The following is a 14,048-nucleotide window of genomic DNA, read 5'->3' on the forward strand; positions in this document are numbered from 1 at the left end:
TATACATTTTTACCAATGTCTATCTGCTTACATCCCACAATGCCATTTGTTGTACATGAAAAAAAAAAAAAGAACACTGTTGTATTGAAAGTGCACATTAACTTTTTCTTTTCCTTTCACTTTCCTGTCATTCAAGAGGCTAAAGAGTCCCACTTTCCACTCCATCCATGTATTAAAGGTCCAGTGTGCAAGAATTAGGAGGAGAGTTTCTTGGCAGAAATGTAATATGTATGTTGTATAAGTGTATGATTCAATTAAAATAAAAAATAATTTTGTTTTTGGAGCTGTAGAAAAAAAGCCTTCTATACGTACTTTAGGCAAGGGCCACATCCTTTCTGGTATGCGAAGGCCACCGTAGTTTCCCTGACGTGCCTGTGAAAGGGAGGCGTTAGATGTCGCTAATTCTTACATATTGGACCTTTAATGTCGTCCACCAGGGATACCCGAGTAAATAACATGATGTACTGAACTGTATGCACTACCCCCCACACACTGCAAGGTGCTTTTTCGATGACGTGTGAAATAAATAACAGCAAATAAAAACATACCAACTGATATTTATATGAACAGAATTTCAAAGTTTGTATTAAAGTAACCACTGGCCACTCCGCGTGAGATCTTCCGTCCCGTGCTTTGGTATCATAGCAGTCCGGAGCGGAGGGCCAGCGAGAGCGTCCAGAGCGGCGGCAGCAGCAGCCACAGGGGAGACGGCGACGGGCGGGCGCCCAGCGGAGAGGCGGAGTCAGAGGTGCAGGAGCACACCTCGAAGCCGTTCTCCGCGTGGTCCGGGCGATGGTGCACGTTGACTCTCGTGTCCGTGTTTTTGGCCTCCGCGTCGGGAGAGTCCGACTGCATCTCGGCGCACAGGAGCCAGTCCTTGGCGATGAGGCGGGGGTATCCCGCCTCCACCTCCATGCCGCTGCCCGGCACTTGCCAGTACTCCTTCCCCTTGAAGAAATAGGACGAGCCTTCACACGGAGAGAGAAAAGAGAGGGGTAAAAAAATGTGATGTGAAGCAGAAACAAACCTCACACGAGGCAGAAAGTTGTCTCTACCATTGAGATGGATAGAGAGAAGCAGCAACACTGACGCGAAATTAAGTATTTAGAAAATACAGCAACACAGAAAGGTTATTGTTGATGCTGTACGGCGTCTCCCTCAAACCTATTTTTTGCTCTCCCTCAGCACTCTTCTTCTTATCATGCCAATTCTCTGCCCTCATCATCATTCATATCCATCTCTAAAACCTGTGACTTCTCTGGGGCTTGTGCTGTATCTGTCCTCAACACTCACGCTCACTCTTCTCACTCATTGTTCACCACGGGTTGACACCTCATCTTCTCTACTTCCCTCTCTCTCTCTCTCTCTCTCTCTCTCTCTCTCTCTCTCTCTCTCTGCCTGTATTTCACTGTGTTCTCTCCTTTCTTCGGCAGCCGGAAGGCAGATAAAAGCTTCGGTGTGGCTCCATTTCCCTGAGCAAAAGCTGCGCACGTCTGAAAACTCAGAGCTGTTGTTCAAATATGCAGTGTATGCAGGCGTGTGTTTTTTTTTTTTTTTGTCTTTGAGTTTGGGTCTGGACAGTGTCTTTTGTGTTTGGCTTGTTCCCAGCTTTCTCTTTTTCTTACACACACTCTGGTTTCCATGACTTCAGAGGATATTACATTGACTTATATTAATTTCCTGGAGACTTAATCAAACCTTAACCCTAACCCCATCCTGGCTATACACAGCATGTCCTCACCTTAAAATGTAATAATTTACAGTGTGAGGACTTTCTTTTTTTGTCCCCATATGTAAGTCCTCATAATCTAAACCTCACTCTTAGAAACAAGAGTTCCAAAAGGGTCCTTCTACAAGGGCTGAGGTTCTACCTGGAACCATTTGCTTCTGAAAAAAACTCTCCCCAAAGAAAGGGTTTTAAAAGGGTTCTTGGTGGAACATGAGGAACCATTAAAAAAAGGTTCTACCTGGAGCCAAAAAGGGTTCTCCTATGAGGACGTATGAGGAAGCCGGAGAACCTTATATGGTTCTACTTAGCACTTTTATTTCTAAGAGTGCAGGGCTCTAAAAACTCAAATGACCTTTTTTGGGAAAAAGCAACGGTTCAGAAGTGGTGGGTTTTTGCAGCATTTCAAAATAAAAGTTTCTGTATTGATATGGAGTGATATATAGTTTACAAAAATGTACTCATGATGCAAAATGAATATATTACAAAAAAAATCCACACAGAAATAAGTCATTCTAACTTGATATAGTTATGGTCGAAACGGATTTAGGTCCCAACATGATTAATACCTTGGATTATGAACGCACGCACGCACGCACGCACGCACGCACGCGCGCGCGCACGCACGCAGGCACACACACACACGATGATGCATTCGCGAGACTCTTACCTTTACATTAACCATCAAAACTAAATGCTTAACTTTAACCTAACCCTATCCTAAACCCACTTCTAATCCTAAAACCAGGTCTTAATCCTGAAAGTCCATCCATTTTAAGGCGTGAAAGAACATGAGGACCTGAGAAAAATGAGTGTCAGTGCAAATCAGTGCAGGTTTTTTGGTCCTCACACACGTTTGCACTTCATCCATACCTTACTCCAAACTTAACCATCACAACTAACTGCCTAACCCTAACCCTAACTCTAACCCTAACCCTAGTCCAACCCTTTAACCAGGTCTTAACCCCCAAAAAGCCCTTTAAAAATTGAGGACCAAATGTCCTCACTGTTCTCAGTTCTGACACACAAACTCATACACACAGTTGTGAGGATAATTGTTGTCACACTATATCACCTAACATCTTAACCTTAACGATCACAGTTAAAAGCCTAACCTTTACCCCGACACAAACTTAATTATATAACACACACACACGAGAAGCTCAGACACAACAGGGAAATGAGATACGTCAGGAGTCGCAGCAGGTGAGAAGAGGTGACGTCGCTTCACTCCCACTGAGAATGACCTGAAATTAGCAAGCGCCTCCTGCAAATTGGCTGTTTTTGTTCCATTTTTTCGACGTCTAGAACAAGGGCTTCATCAAAGCTCATTCTGGACAAGTGGTGGTGGGAGCTTCCCTTGGAGACGCTTTGGCTCAGTAAAGTGCTGGCAAAACAATGCAAGGTAAAGTAAACATTATTTATCTTAATTGGGGGGTAAAACGTGTCCTCAGCATTTCACCTGCTGTAATTGCTTAAAAACTGCCATCTCCCGAGGCTCTGATCTATGCATAGGGAATGACTGAAAACATGCTTGTATAATCATTTTCCCACACAATTATCACAACATATAGAGTATGATATTATCATTAATAGTTCCGTTTATTTTTACGAAAATAAGCGGCATTTTCTGTTGTCTTCGTGAAGTCAAACCACATTTATTACCTTTTAGATTCAACTTTTTAACTCTATATATTACTTAGCACCATAACAATAACAGTTTAATGAAATGTCAACAACCTCTCCTCTTATTGAGGACAATAAAAACACCATTACCTCAGTGTTTAGAACAACGTATGAGGGGGTTACAACCAAAGCATGATTGTTTATCTTTTACTTTTAAAGGAGCTATAGGTGATTTATTATCTCAAGTCATAAAATGACCACGGTAGCGTTTGTCATTATGGATTCGGGAGAAATTATAATACTGGCATCACTGATAACAGCAGGCCATAAACGCTGTCTACGGTCTAGTTTTGTGTTCTGGTCTTTTGCGCCACCTACTGCCACACACCAAATAATGCAGCTCGAGTTAACCCCTCTTGTGACCAGGGGGACTGGATTTATTTAGATTTTTTTGGCTGTAGAATTGTCAAAAAAATATGTTCTATGACTGAGTGCTTTTGCCCCCCCCCCCCCTTTTTTTTTTTTTACCAAGATAACTTCAACTTTCAATATCTGGCAGTTATTCAACCGTTTAGGAAGTACGGTGACGTGTGACGCTCTGCTGAATCTTACTCTTTTTTGAATTCTTCTAGATATCACAAACGGTCTAGGAGTTATGGTAATGAAAAGTATGCGTGCGGAAGGGTTAAATCATAAACGAGAAAGCCATACTATTCCTATTTTTTGATTATTATACACATATTATTCAAACATATTTGAACAGTTGAGCACGTATGAGCATAAAAGCCGGTGTATATATGGTGCACGTGCTGTAAATAGCGTATGATAAACATATCGATAGCTGAGATTACACCGCGAGGATTCTCTACGTGAGATTTCCTGCCTCGGCTGCTATTCCGAGTGCTCAGCTGTTCCAACGACAAACCTCATTTCCTCGTAACGCAACGGAGTTGTATAAGAAGACGGATCTGCAGGAGCCAGATCGGGATCGACGGCGAGGCATCGATTTCACCGAGGTCAATGCGAGAGGAACATCTTGTCTCGGAAAACCTCCTTAATTAGATTAGCGGTCATGTCATGCCATCTTAGTGTTCTTCTAATGGCGCGCTCCCCGCGAATCTGACCGACTGCGCCGAGCTCGCAGGGGCAGCATGGATTAATAAGACGAGACTTGCTTGTAGGATTTATAACAGCCGGCACAGCTCGCTGCTGTGTTCGCAGAGTAAAGGTCAAGGCTTTTGTTGGCAACCAGAGATGCAAGTCTTACAAGCGCTTTCCGGTACACTGACTTATTGTCTGTAATCTAAAAAAAAAAAAAAGTTTGTTGTCCGGAAACTTGAGCAGCTTTCGGCCCCTGAAGGCAAATTTCCCATAACTCACTTTTGTGTATGCGTGCACCCACACTGACTACAGCAGGAGCCTGTTTATCTGTACCTGCGAGTTTCTGTGAGGAAGTACAGTAAGTGTACGGCGCACGATAAACGCCCTTAATTGGCGTTTGTCATTTCTTAAACACAACACAATGCAAAGTGTTTCTCTAATAAAAGTTAATATCACCTGAGTGATGACAATTTTTGCTGACATTTAACAGTTTTCCGTCAGAGCCACGCAAGACTTTATGAATTCACGTTTTTTATTTCTTCTCCATTGATGTGGAACTTTCTGCTTATTACTGTATTAAAGTTTTACAGTCCCCTCAATAGTTGGAGATAATAAAGACTCAAGCTGTAGTGTGTTATTTTTGAATAAAAATATCTGCCCTATCAGCTCCACATGACTCACTGTGTGTGTGTGTGTGTCTCTGTTCTTCTCCTGCTTTACAGTGATTTATTGTGCTCAATCCCAAAGTGCAGTCGTGAAGTCAAATACAAAAAGTCAATGTGCAAAAATAACAGGAAAACCATAGTCCGGCATCAACCATTCACTTTTCTCCCAACAAAGCTGTTTACGCAACTAACTTCCAACTGACACCCGCACACCTCCAGTAGGAGGTAGACCCTCTTTATATGGGCCCCATTCCCACTCCCATTCACATTCAAAAATCGAAAGAAAATATCCATAAACCACCATAAATCATCATAAAAGACGTGTCTTCCTCACAACGGTGTTTGGGGTCACTTAGAAATGTCCTTATTTTTTTGAAGGAAAAGCACTTTTTTTCAATGAATATAACATTGAATTAATCAGAAATACACTCTATACCAGGGGTCACCAACCTTTTTGAGATGAGAGCTACCTTAAGGGTAAAAAATAATATGGAGGGCTACCACATTAACACTTTTTTTTTGTTTACCATTTAAATTATTAATATTATGCATTAAACTGCATACACATTCATTCCAGTGCTTACTCCTAACGATTACCAGTTTTTATAAACAATATCAAAGATATTACGGATACATGCAAGTGAGGTGAAGTGAAGTGAGCCCGCGGGCACCGTATTGGCTGCCTGCGGGCTACCAGGTGCCCGCGGGCACCACGTTGGTGACCCCTGCTCTATACATTGTTAAGGTAGTAAACAGCTATTCTAGCTGCAAATTAATGGAATATGTACATAGGTGTATAGAGGCCCATTTCCAGCAACCATCTCTCCAGTGTTGTAATGCTACATTGTGTTTGCTAATCGTGTTAGCCTCACCATCCATTCGGCTCGCACACACACACATCCACCAGAAACCTATGAAAGCTTATCGTACTATTGTACCGAGACAAACAATGTAGGGCTGGCGTTCTGACATTTTGATACGATAACCGTCTCTCTTGTGTCCGAAATCTGCTAATTTTTACGAATAAAATTGAGTATACGACTTCACTAGCGTCTCGGGGAAAAATCGCAACGACAACACGACCTACCAGAAGCAGCCCAGCGTACCGGAAGCCACGGTTGCTAGGCGGACGTTCCATTGTACACGTAGCCTATTGTACCCTGGCTAGGTCGCCAGTCCAACGCAGGGCTGTCCGATCAACCCAGAGAAAATACACGAACATGCAAACAAATTCTGCAGAAACGCCCCCAAACTGGGATAACTCACCATCTGACCACCTCATGGCGTCGTCCAGCTTAGGTGGCAGCCCTTTCCAAAGCGAGCTGTCCTTAGGGTAGCCCAGGTCCATGTGTCGCAGGTGGTCGTCGTAGCGCCAGTAGCTGTTGTCCTTGAAGAAGTAGGTTTTGTCGTTGTGCAGCCAAACGAAAGCTGCGTCTATGTCTTCCAAGGGCAGACCAAAGTCACTGATAGGACGGGGGTAACCTTCTTCCACGATGTTGTCTTTAAAAACCCAGTACTTGAGACCTGAGGAGAGGGTCGGAAATGGAAAAAAATCATGCCTATATTCATCCAATTAAAAAAAAGCAAACTAAATAAAACACAACAAGTGATGTGTACCTTTAAAAAACACGATCTTGTGGTCCCCTGGTCGCTCGTACACGGCGTCCACACTGTCCAGATTGGGTGGAAGGCCTCTCCAGAAGCGATGGATCTGAGCCGGACGAAGAGAAACCAAATGCTTCTCTCGAGTGAGTCGCCAAAAGTACTTCCCTGTGACAGAAAGGGAAAGTGTTCACAGTATTATTAATTATAGAAATACTTCAGGTTACAAGCCGTGCCCCTTTGAACGTCAACCGGGATAAAAGTTGAAATTCATGTTGAACGGTAACAACAGTATCTATCTTTAAGCGCGCACATTTGGCAATAAGCCTGGGGTTTGAGGCGAGCCAAAAAAATCTTTACAAAGAAAAAAAAAAAAACTTAACTGATTTATAAATTATTTATCAGTTAGATATTTTTCCAAACACAGCGTGGCTGGTGCACGAAGATGCTTAGCTTAACAAATATAATTACCATTCTCACCACTGAGCCAAAACAAAGCAAATCATATCAAACTCAGCAGATATTATGCATAGAGGCCATTAACGGGGCATTTTGTGTAGACAGACATTTTCTATAGGCAGAATATACTGTGTGATGGTGTGGTATGAGCCCATATTGATCGCCATCCTGTGTCCAGCCACTGTCCCTTAGTCTTTCGCTTTATCTCTCCTCCAATCACCTCTTTTTCCTCCTGCCATTTAGTCCGTCTGTCCCTCTTGTTCATTTCCTCCTATTAGGGTTAACCCTTAGAACACAGAGCATTTCGGCTGCTTTTTTCCATTACTGCGTTAAAACGGCTATACTATAGAGTTTCATATACACTCTTAGAAATAAGGGTTCCAAAAGGGTCCTTCTACTAGGGCTGAGGTTCTACCTGGAACCATTTGCTTCTGAAAAACCCTTTTCTGAAGAAAGGGTTTAAAAAGGGTTCTTGGTAACACTAATGGTTCCAGTAAGAACCATTTTGATCCAGAGAACCCTTTAAAACCCCTTTCCTGGATAAAGGGTTTTAAAGGGGTTCTTGGTGGAACCCTCCAAAAGGGTTTCAGGTGGAACCTTTATAAAAAGGTTCTAACTGGACTCTACCTCTACTTAGCACTTTTATTTATATAGTGTAAGCAACCTATAGGCAATCTGATGATATTTTTCCTTCCATTTTCACCAACTATATAAACACACCTGAGCAAAAAGTACTCAACTTTATAAAAATTCACTTGGTTCTTTTTTATGAACATAAATAAGATGTATCTTGTGACTACTGCACATATTCCCTTACAGTAAAAACAAGAAAATACTGCAATACAAAATTAATCATAACTTTAACTCAACAACACATAAGAAGACAAAAAAACTCCCCCCTGCATTTTATAAAGCCTAAAGATGTGATCTACAAACACACCCCCACTAGGATGTCCTTATAAGGAACTGTGGTTTATTCCCACTTCAATTTACCAAGGGGGGTGCACCTGTGGCACAGATCCATGCAGCGTGAGCACCAAGCGTTAAATACCTTTGAAAAAGAACGCCTCGCCTCGTATTTGTGCCACGGCATCAAAGTGACTGGTGCATCTGTCTGGCGCATCTTGTGCCAACCTGCGAGAGGAAAAAGTTGGACGGACGAAGGAGGAGAGAAGCAGAGAAGGGGGGGGAAAAAGATGAATGTGTGGTTAAAGCATACAAAAAAGGGAGCGTCTTTAAATGTGGATGAGCGTCAGGGAGCGTCTTTAAGTGGGGATGCATGTGCATGTGTTTGCGTCAATTATATAGGTTAAACATTAGGCGAATAGCTATCAACTTGACACAGTGAGGGTGCCCCAGTGCATTTATCTCGGAGCCTAATAAGTGATTTAAAGCACGGACGTGGCCGGCCTGCCAATGCCGGAGCCATTAGCACCACAGGGCGACCACTGTGAGCGTGAGCCCGCCAGCCCATGTATTATCAACAAAGATCTCCATTCACAGCTCTATTAACACAACACCGCTGCCTAGTGGGCAGAATTTATTTGTGACGTTTGCGAGGCATAATCTGGCTTTTTTTTCCCCCTTGCATCATGCCCTCGACGGAGGTGGTGGAAAACGCGTAATGAGGGCGATGAGACGCCCATATTAGTAGGGTAAGCTGGATTAATATGCCTGTTTGATTTGGGAGCTGCTGCATAGATTTTGCGTGTTCATGTGAGTGCATCCGTGGGGGTCGGCAAGCAATAGGTGGGTTGTTGTTGTTGTTGTTTGAAGTTGGTGTAATTTGAAGCACAGTTTGATCCCTGATATTATAAAAACAAGAAATACATTACATCTTTTTCAACAGACACGGGGTGATGGGAGTCAAACGGCACAAACAAAGAGCATCGATTGCTCCCTTTGTGGACTTCCAAGTCGCCTTCGTGATTGTCGTAGGAAAAAGAAATGACAGTCTGAAAAAGGTTCAGACACAGACGAGGCGGAACTATAAAGATGTCATTCGGCGGCATGGGGTCCTGCTGCGACGAATCATGTGAAACGGCAGATTAAAGACTCCTGAATTCAGGTCGTCTTTCAAAAATTCACTCTCAGGCTCGTGTGCTCTGAAGCCCGAGTGACTTCCACGCTTGCTCTCCTGGATTGTTCCAGATGTTTGGTGCAGAGCGAGATATCTTTGCAACAGGGGAACAGGGAGTATAGTCCTCAGCTGATGAGCCCTGATGATTATAATGTCTATAATCTTTCCTCGGGATGCAAATACTCCCATAGACCCCATTTTGAGTGTTTCAAAAGTGAGGAAAATGTTATCAAAATAAAATGTTCAGATTTTTCAGCTTCTTAAATGTGAATAGTGTGTGGTTTCGTTGCTCCATATAACAATATAAATAATTAAAACTGAATCATTTTGGTTTGTGGACAAAACAAGACGTTTGAGAACAACAGCATTTCCAGGTTTCCAGGCATTTTTCAACATTTTCGGAATTTTTTAACGGTACCAAACAATTACTCAATTAATCAAAAAAATTTACTAATTAAGAAAAGAATGGCGTAGTCAATAACATAAGTCACGTGCACTGTGATTTTCATCACACCAGCACAGTAGGTGGCTGCTGTGGAGCTACAGCGTTCGTGCTTGTTGTTGCTAAATGAAACACTGAGCTGGTTTTGTAGTGAATCAAACATAACTGTGTCACTTATAGCAGTGTATGATGTAGCAGTTGTTGTTGTTGTTTTTTTCCAGAATTACACCTAACGCTCTGCAAAAACAACAAATAATCCACTGCATGGTAGTGGTGAAAAATAGCAAGGCGTTATAATCAGATTACTGTGAAACCGTGGATTCTCCTCCCCATAAAAATTGCAAAACCTCTAATAGCTGCATCCTTAGTTGTGCCAAATTGACAATAGGACTGTTTTTTTTTTATTGGTCCACAGAGGACGAACCCTGCAGGGATCCTGCCTTAATCTCGTCTCTGCAGCCAAACTATCCATCTATACATATCCACTCCACTCCCTGGACTATTTGTGATCATTTTGACTATTGCATTATCTCCGGCGATGTCTACCCGAGGCTGAATGATAAGTTCATATCCAGATGGTCATGAAATTTTTAGGTGGCCAGGAGATACAGTAAAAACCTAGTTATTGTGTTGATCCATTTGCTCTAAGCACCAGCACACTGCCATGACAGAGCACAGTCATGCTCCCGAGGCGAACAGGCTTTTAAATCAAATTTTTATTAGATATTTTATATCATATTCTTTTGTTTTCTCCACAGCGGTGACTCCCGACTGCAGGGACGCGCGGCACAGAGGTTGTTTCTGCGAGTGCCATGAGGAAAAACTGTTAATTATCTCAACGAATAAACATAAAGATGAACATAGACAATTACTGTGCAAGTAATGTAACACCAACTGTTAAATCTACTCTAATTATTGGTTACATACACATCTATCTATAAACCAAGTTGCGTCTGTCTGTCTGTGTGTCTGTCTGTGACAGGCATATCTCGCTGACCGTTAGTCCGATCGCCCTAAGACTTTGGATATGGGTTGAGCATGGCCCGATGGTGTGCATCCTTTTTGGAGGAATTTAAATTTTCACTGATTTATCATGCTGCACTTTCGCTGATCTATCACGCTACGCCAGGCAGGCAGAAGCTCATCAGCAGCAGCTGCGCTGTCTGGAGCGGGGAGGTGGGAGTGAAGCGGCTGTCCTCACGGTGGGTGAGACATTTTCACACGGTTCACCGCAGAACATGGTGTTATACTGAAACGACCATTCCAAAAACCATTCACCAATACGCAAGCACATATTTATTTTGCATTAGCATGCTACTACTTTGCGGCTAACTTGGCGAACCTGTTTCCAAAGGTACGCTAGCGAGGCAAGGATTAGCATTATCGTAGGGCTAACATAATACAAACACTGTGCAACCCCATTAGGCACAACGCAAATGTTTTCATTTTTTCAATTAGCATTAGCATTAGCGTAGCTAGCTTTTGTGATTGTCACGCAAGCCAGTGCTAATGCTACTCGAAAAAACATTTGCGTTGTGCCTAATGAGGTTGTACATTGTTTGTATTATGTTAGCCTTCATGTTCCTTATCATGCATTACCATAATTGAAAAATCTTCTTCAGCTCCCATTATGGGAATACATACTTCATACGGGCACTACACTAGTGTTGTAGAATTTGACATATAAACAACAAAGCAGTAGTGCATGCGTCACCAGGCAACCGAGCAGGTGCACCTAAGTAGAGGAAAGACACATCTGTGAGGGGCTTGGCAAAGAATAAAAGCAAAGGCATCCCTGTGTTTGAAAGCAGATCCAACTTCATTGACAAAGAGTCTGAAGTGGATCAATTCAAGTGCTTTACCAAGAAGAAGCTGTACAAAAAAACCCACACACACACACACACACACACACACAAAACGAAACCCTGTCACATTTACTCACATGAGAGTCGATCTGTTTTCAGGAAGGTCCAGCAGGACCGGAGGCTCGGCGGTCTGCGACGGGTTAACCGGTCGATTGGTGTGCGACACTGAGTCTCTGACACCTGTAAGGAGGGTAGGATAAGTGGTTATAGATCAAATGAGCGTTTAAAGACAGAAGACAATTGATTGCATAAATCATTCATCAAGAAAGCGCGGCGTCCCGCGACTGTAGCTTCTCGGATGTAAAGATTTTACTGCTTTTCTCCACGGAATCTTGGGACAAAAACCCGGGCCTTTTTTCCACGTTCTCATTGTTAAAATCAAACAAGCTATTAATCAGACGTTCTGCTGATTTAGTTTTTTTTTTTTTTTTTTGGCTCGGGGCATGAATCAAGCAGTTATAAATCTCATTTGGTCTCTAAACACATCTGGATCCACTAGCAACAGTTCAAAGGTAGCTGGGGACACGGATATCTGGAGTACCTGGACTCCACATCCATATCCTTGGATCACTGAAGAGGTCTCAGTTCTCTTCCAAGAGGCTTGTAAATGGTGGGGAAAATCCAGGTGTTTAGCCTCGGAAGGCTGGAAAACCTGTCTAGAGAGTCGCTGAATTAAACAATGCGAAGACGTGTTCCAACTTTTTGGACTTTTTGACCCTCGGAATCAAGGTTGTGTATCTTAAAGATAGTCTGCTATTGTGTGAGTCTCGCACAGAAAGATGGAGTTTTTCCACCCAGTTTTACGGCCCTCACTTTTTATCCAATCTATCTGTTTAAACTTGGGGGAGAGAGTTCACACGCAAAACTTTTACCCGTTTGCTGAAGTGTTGGCATGGTTGCAGCAGCTATTTGGATACTGTTCCTCAGCTGATGGGATGAGTAAAACATTTATAACTGTGTTTATAAACTACATACTAATGAGTATTCATGAGTTACAAATGATGATTTCAATATTTATTAATGCTTAACCAATGCTAATGTTGTGTACTTATTATAAAGTGTTACCAAAGTGGGACATAAACAGCCTAGAAGTGCATCAGACCATCTGGAGGAATGGTTTGGTTTCAGCACTGTAGACTAACGTGCAAATGTGTGGATTCGCCTGTTAAACACAAGCGAGCGGATAAATAAACAACGTCATCATATTTGTGTTTAGACGAGAATCCATTAACTCAAACGCAGGTCGGCGTCCCCTCGTACCGTAGAGCTGCCACACGCGGACCTTGTCCTCATAGGGCAGGTCGTATTTCAGAGGGTCTCCTACCGGACCCTGGTAGTACGGTCTCATGATGGACTCCATAGCCGAAGTGTGGACCAGGCCGATGGCGTGACCGAACTCGTGCACTGCCACCGCAAACAGGTCCATCCCATGGGAGTCTGAAGGAGAGAGAGAGAGAAAGAAAGAAAGAGGAAAAAGCCATGAAGTGACCAAACTTAAAGGGGACAACCAGGGTATGGGACGAGTTAAAAGGACAGAATCAGGGATTTACAGTTAGGTTATGTTTTTTCTGTTATTTTGTGAACAAACACTTTGAACAACTCAAAAAGTCAAGGACACATTTGGATGACATTTTCTGGGGACGGAGGTAGATTTTTTTCTTCTTGGCTGAGGACTGTGCTCTCCAGGTTCTTTCTCAAGACCACTTCAAGGAAATAATGTGTAGAAACACGATGTGAATATTTCTCTTCTTGTTCAGCTTTATACTCTAGGTAAATACGTATGCAGATGTCAGTGACACCCGAATATCAGCTGTGCACCAATTTCTGTATACTAAGGTTTTGTATACACGCGTTCATAAATAAGATATGAGCTTGAAATCTGGAAAAAAAAAATATCCTCGAAAGAGCTCATCTTTTCCCCCTAACTCTTCACTTTCAACCAAAAATAAACTCCAATCCTTTTAGTAAACAACAAGTTTTTCAATTTCTGAAACATGACACGACATTATCCCTTTTCATATTTACGAGCAAACGCTGTCAGTTTACCCGCTAAGCTCTCTCAGCGCCGACGACAGACAGATCACCTTCGCCCGCTTAACGTTTCGTGCGACTCGTGTCAAACGTGCGCGACCCGCATTTACATGTTTATCCTTTCTTATATGAGTGAACTCTGTAAGTTGCAAGTTAAGAGACATGGCAGACGGCTCCGGTGGCTTCGAGTGCTGTTAGGCATGTGCTGTGGTGAGATAACTACGGTAATGCTGCCTGAGTCCTTGGGCTGCCAATCACAACCTGAGCGCAGAGGGGAAAAGGAAAAAAAAACAAAAAAACACCTTAAGAGGCTGCAGGCTATTAAAGCACATTCCCCCCTCGATGTTTCGGCTAAGAAAGAAAAGGAAAAGCCTCCAAAAACTCCTTGTCTGGCGCTGTGAAGCAAAACAAAACCCAGGGCTTGGAGATTTGGATTTGCAAAAAAAAAAAA

At 42.7% G+C, this 14,048-nt stretch overlaps 1 protein-coding gene across 1 annotated transcript in view; it reads right to left on the bottom strand.

The window, feature by feature from the left end:
- Positions 1-639: 639 nt before the first annotated feature.
- Positions 640-14,048, bottom strand: part of LOC310938242 (matrix metalloproteinase-17-like) — a gene marked incomplete at both ends in the record, with an annotated part of 84,809 nt that continues 71,400 nt past the window's right edge. The window contains 6 exons of the mRNA XM_083902727.1: positions 640-968; positions 6,385-6,642; positions 6,736-6,888; positions 8,231-8,313; positions 11,644-11,746; positions 12,827-13,003. Of these exons, the coding sequence (XP_083758853.1) occupies positions 640-968; positions 6,385-6,642; positions 6,736-6,888; positions 8,231-8,313; positions 11,644-11,746; positions 12,827-13,003 (1,103 nt within the window). The remainder of the gene's footprint in view (positions 969-6,384; positions 6,643-6,735; positions 6,889-8,230; positions 8,314-11,643; positions 11,747-12,826; positions 13,004-14,048) is intronic.

The sequence above is a fragment of the Microchirus variegatus genome (assembly GCF_963457635.1).
Source record: "Microchirus variegatus genome assembly, chromosome: 16".
Lineage (NCBI taxonomy): Eukaryota > Metazoa > Chordata > Actinopteri > Pleuronectiformes > Soleidae > Microchirus > Microchirus variegatus.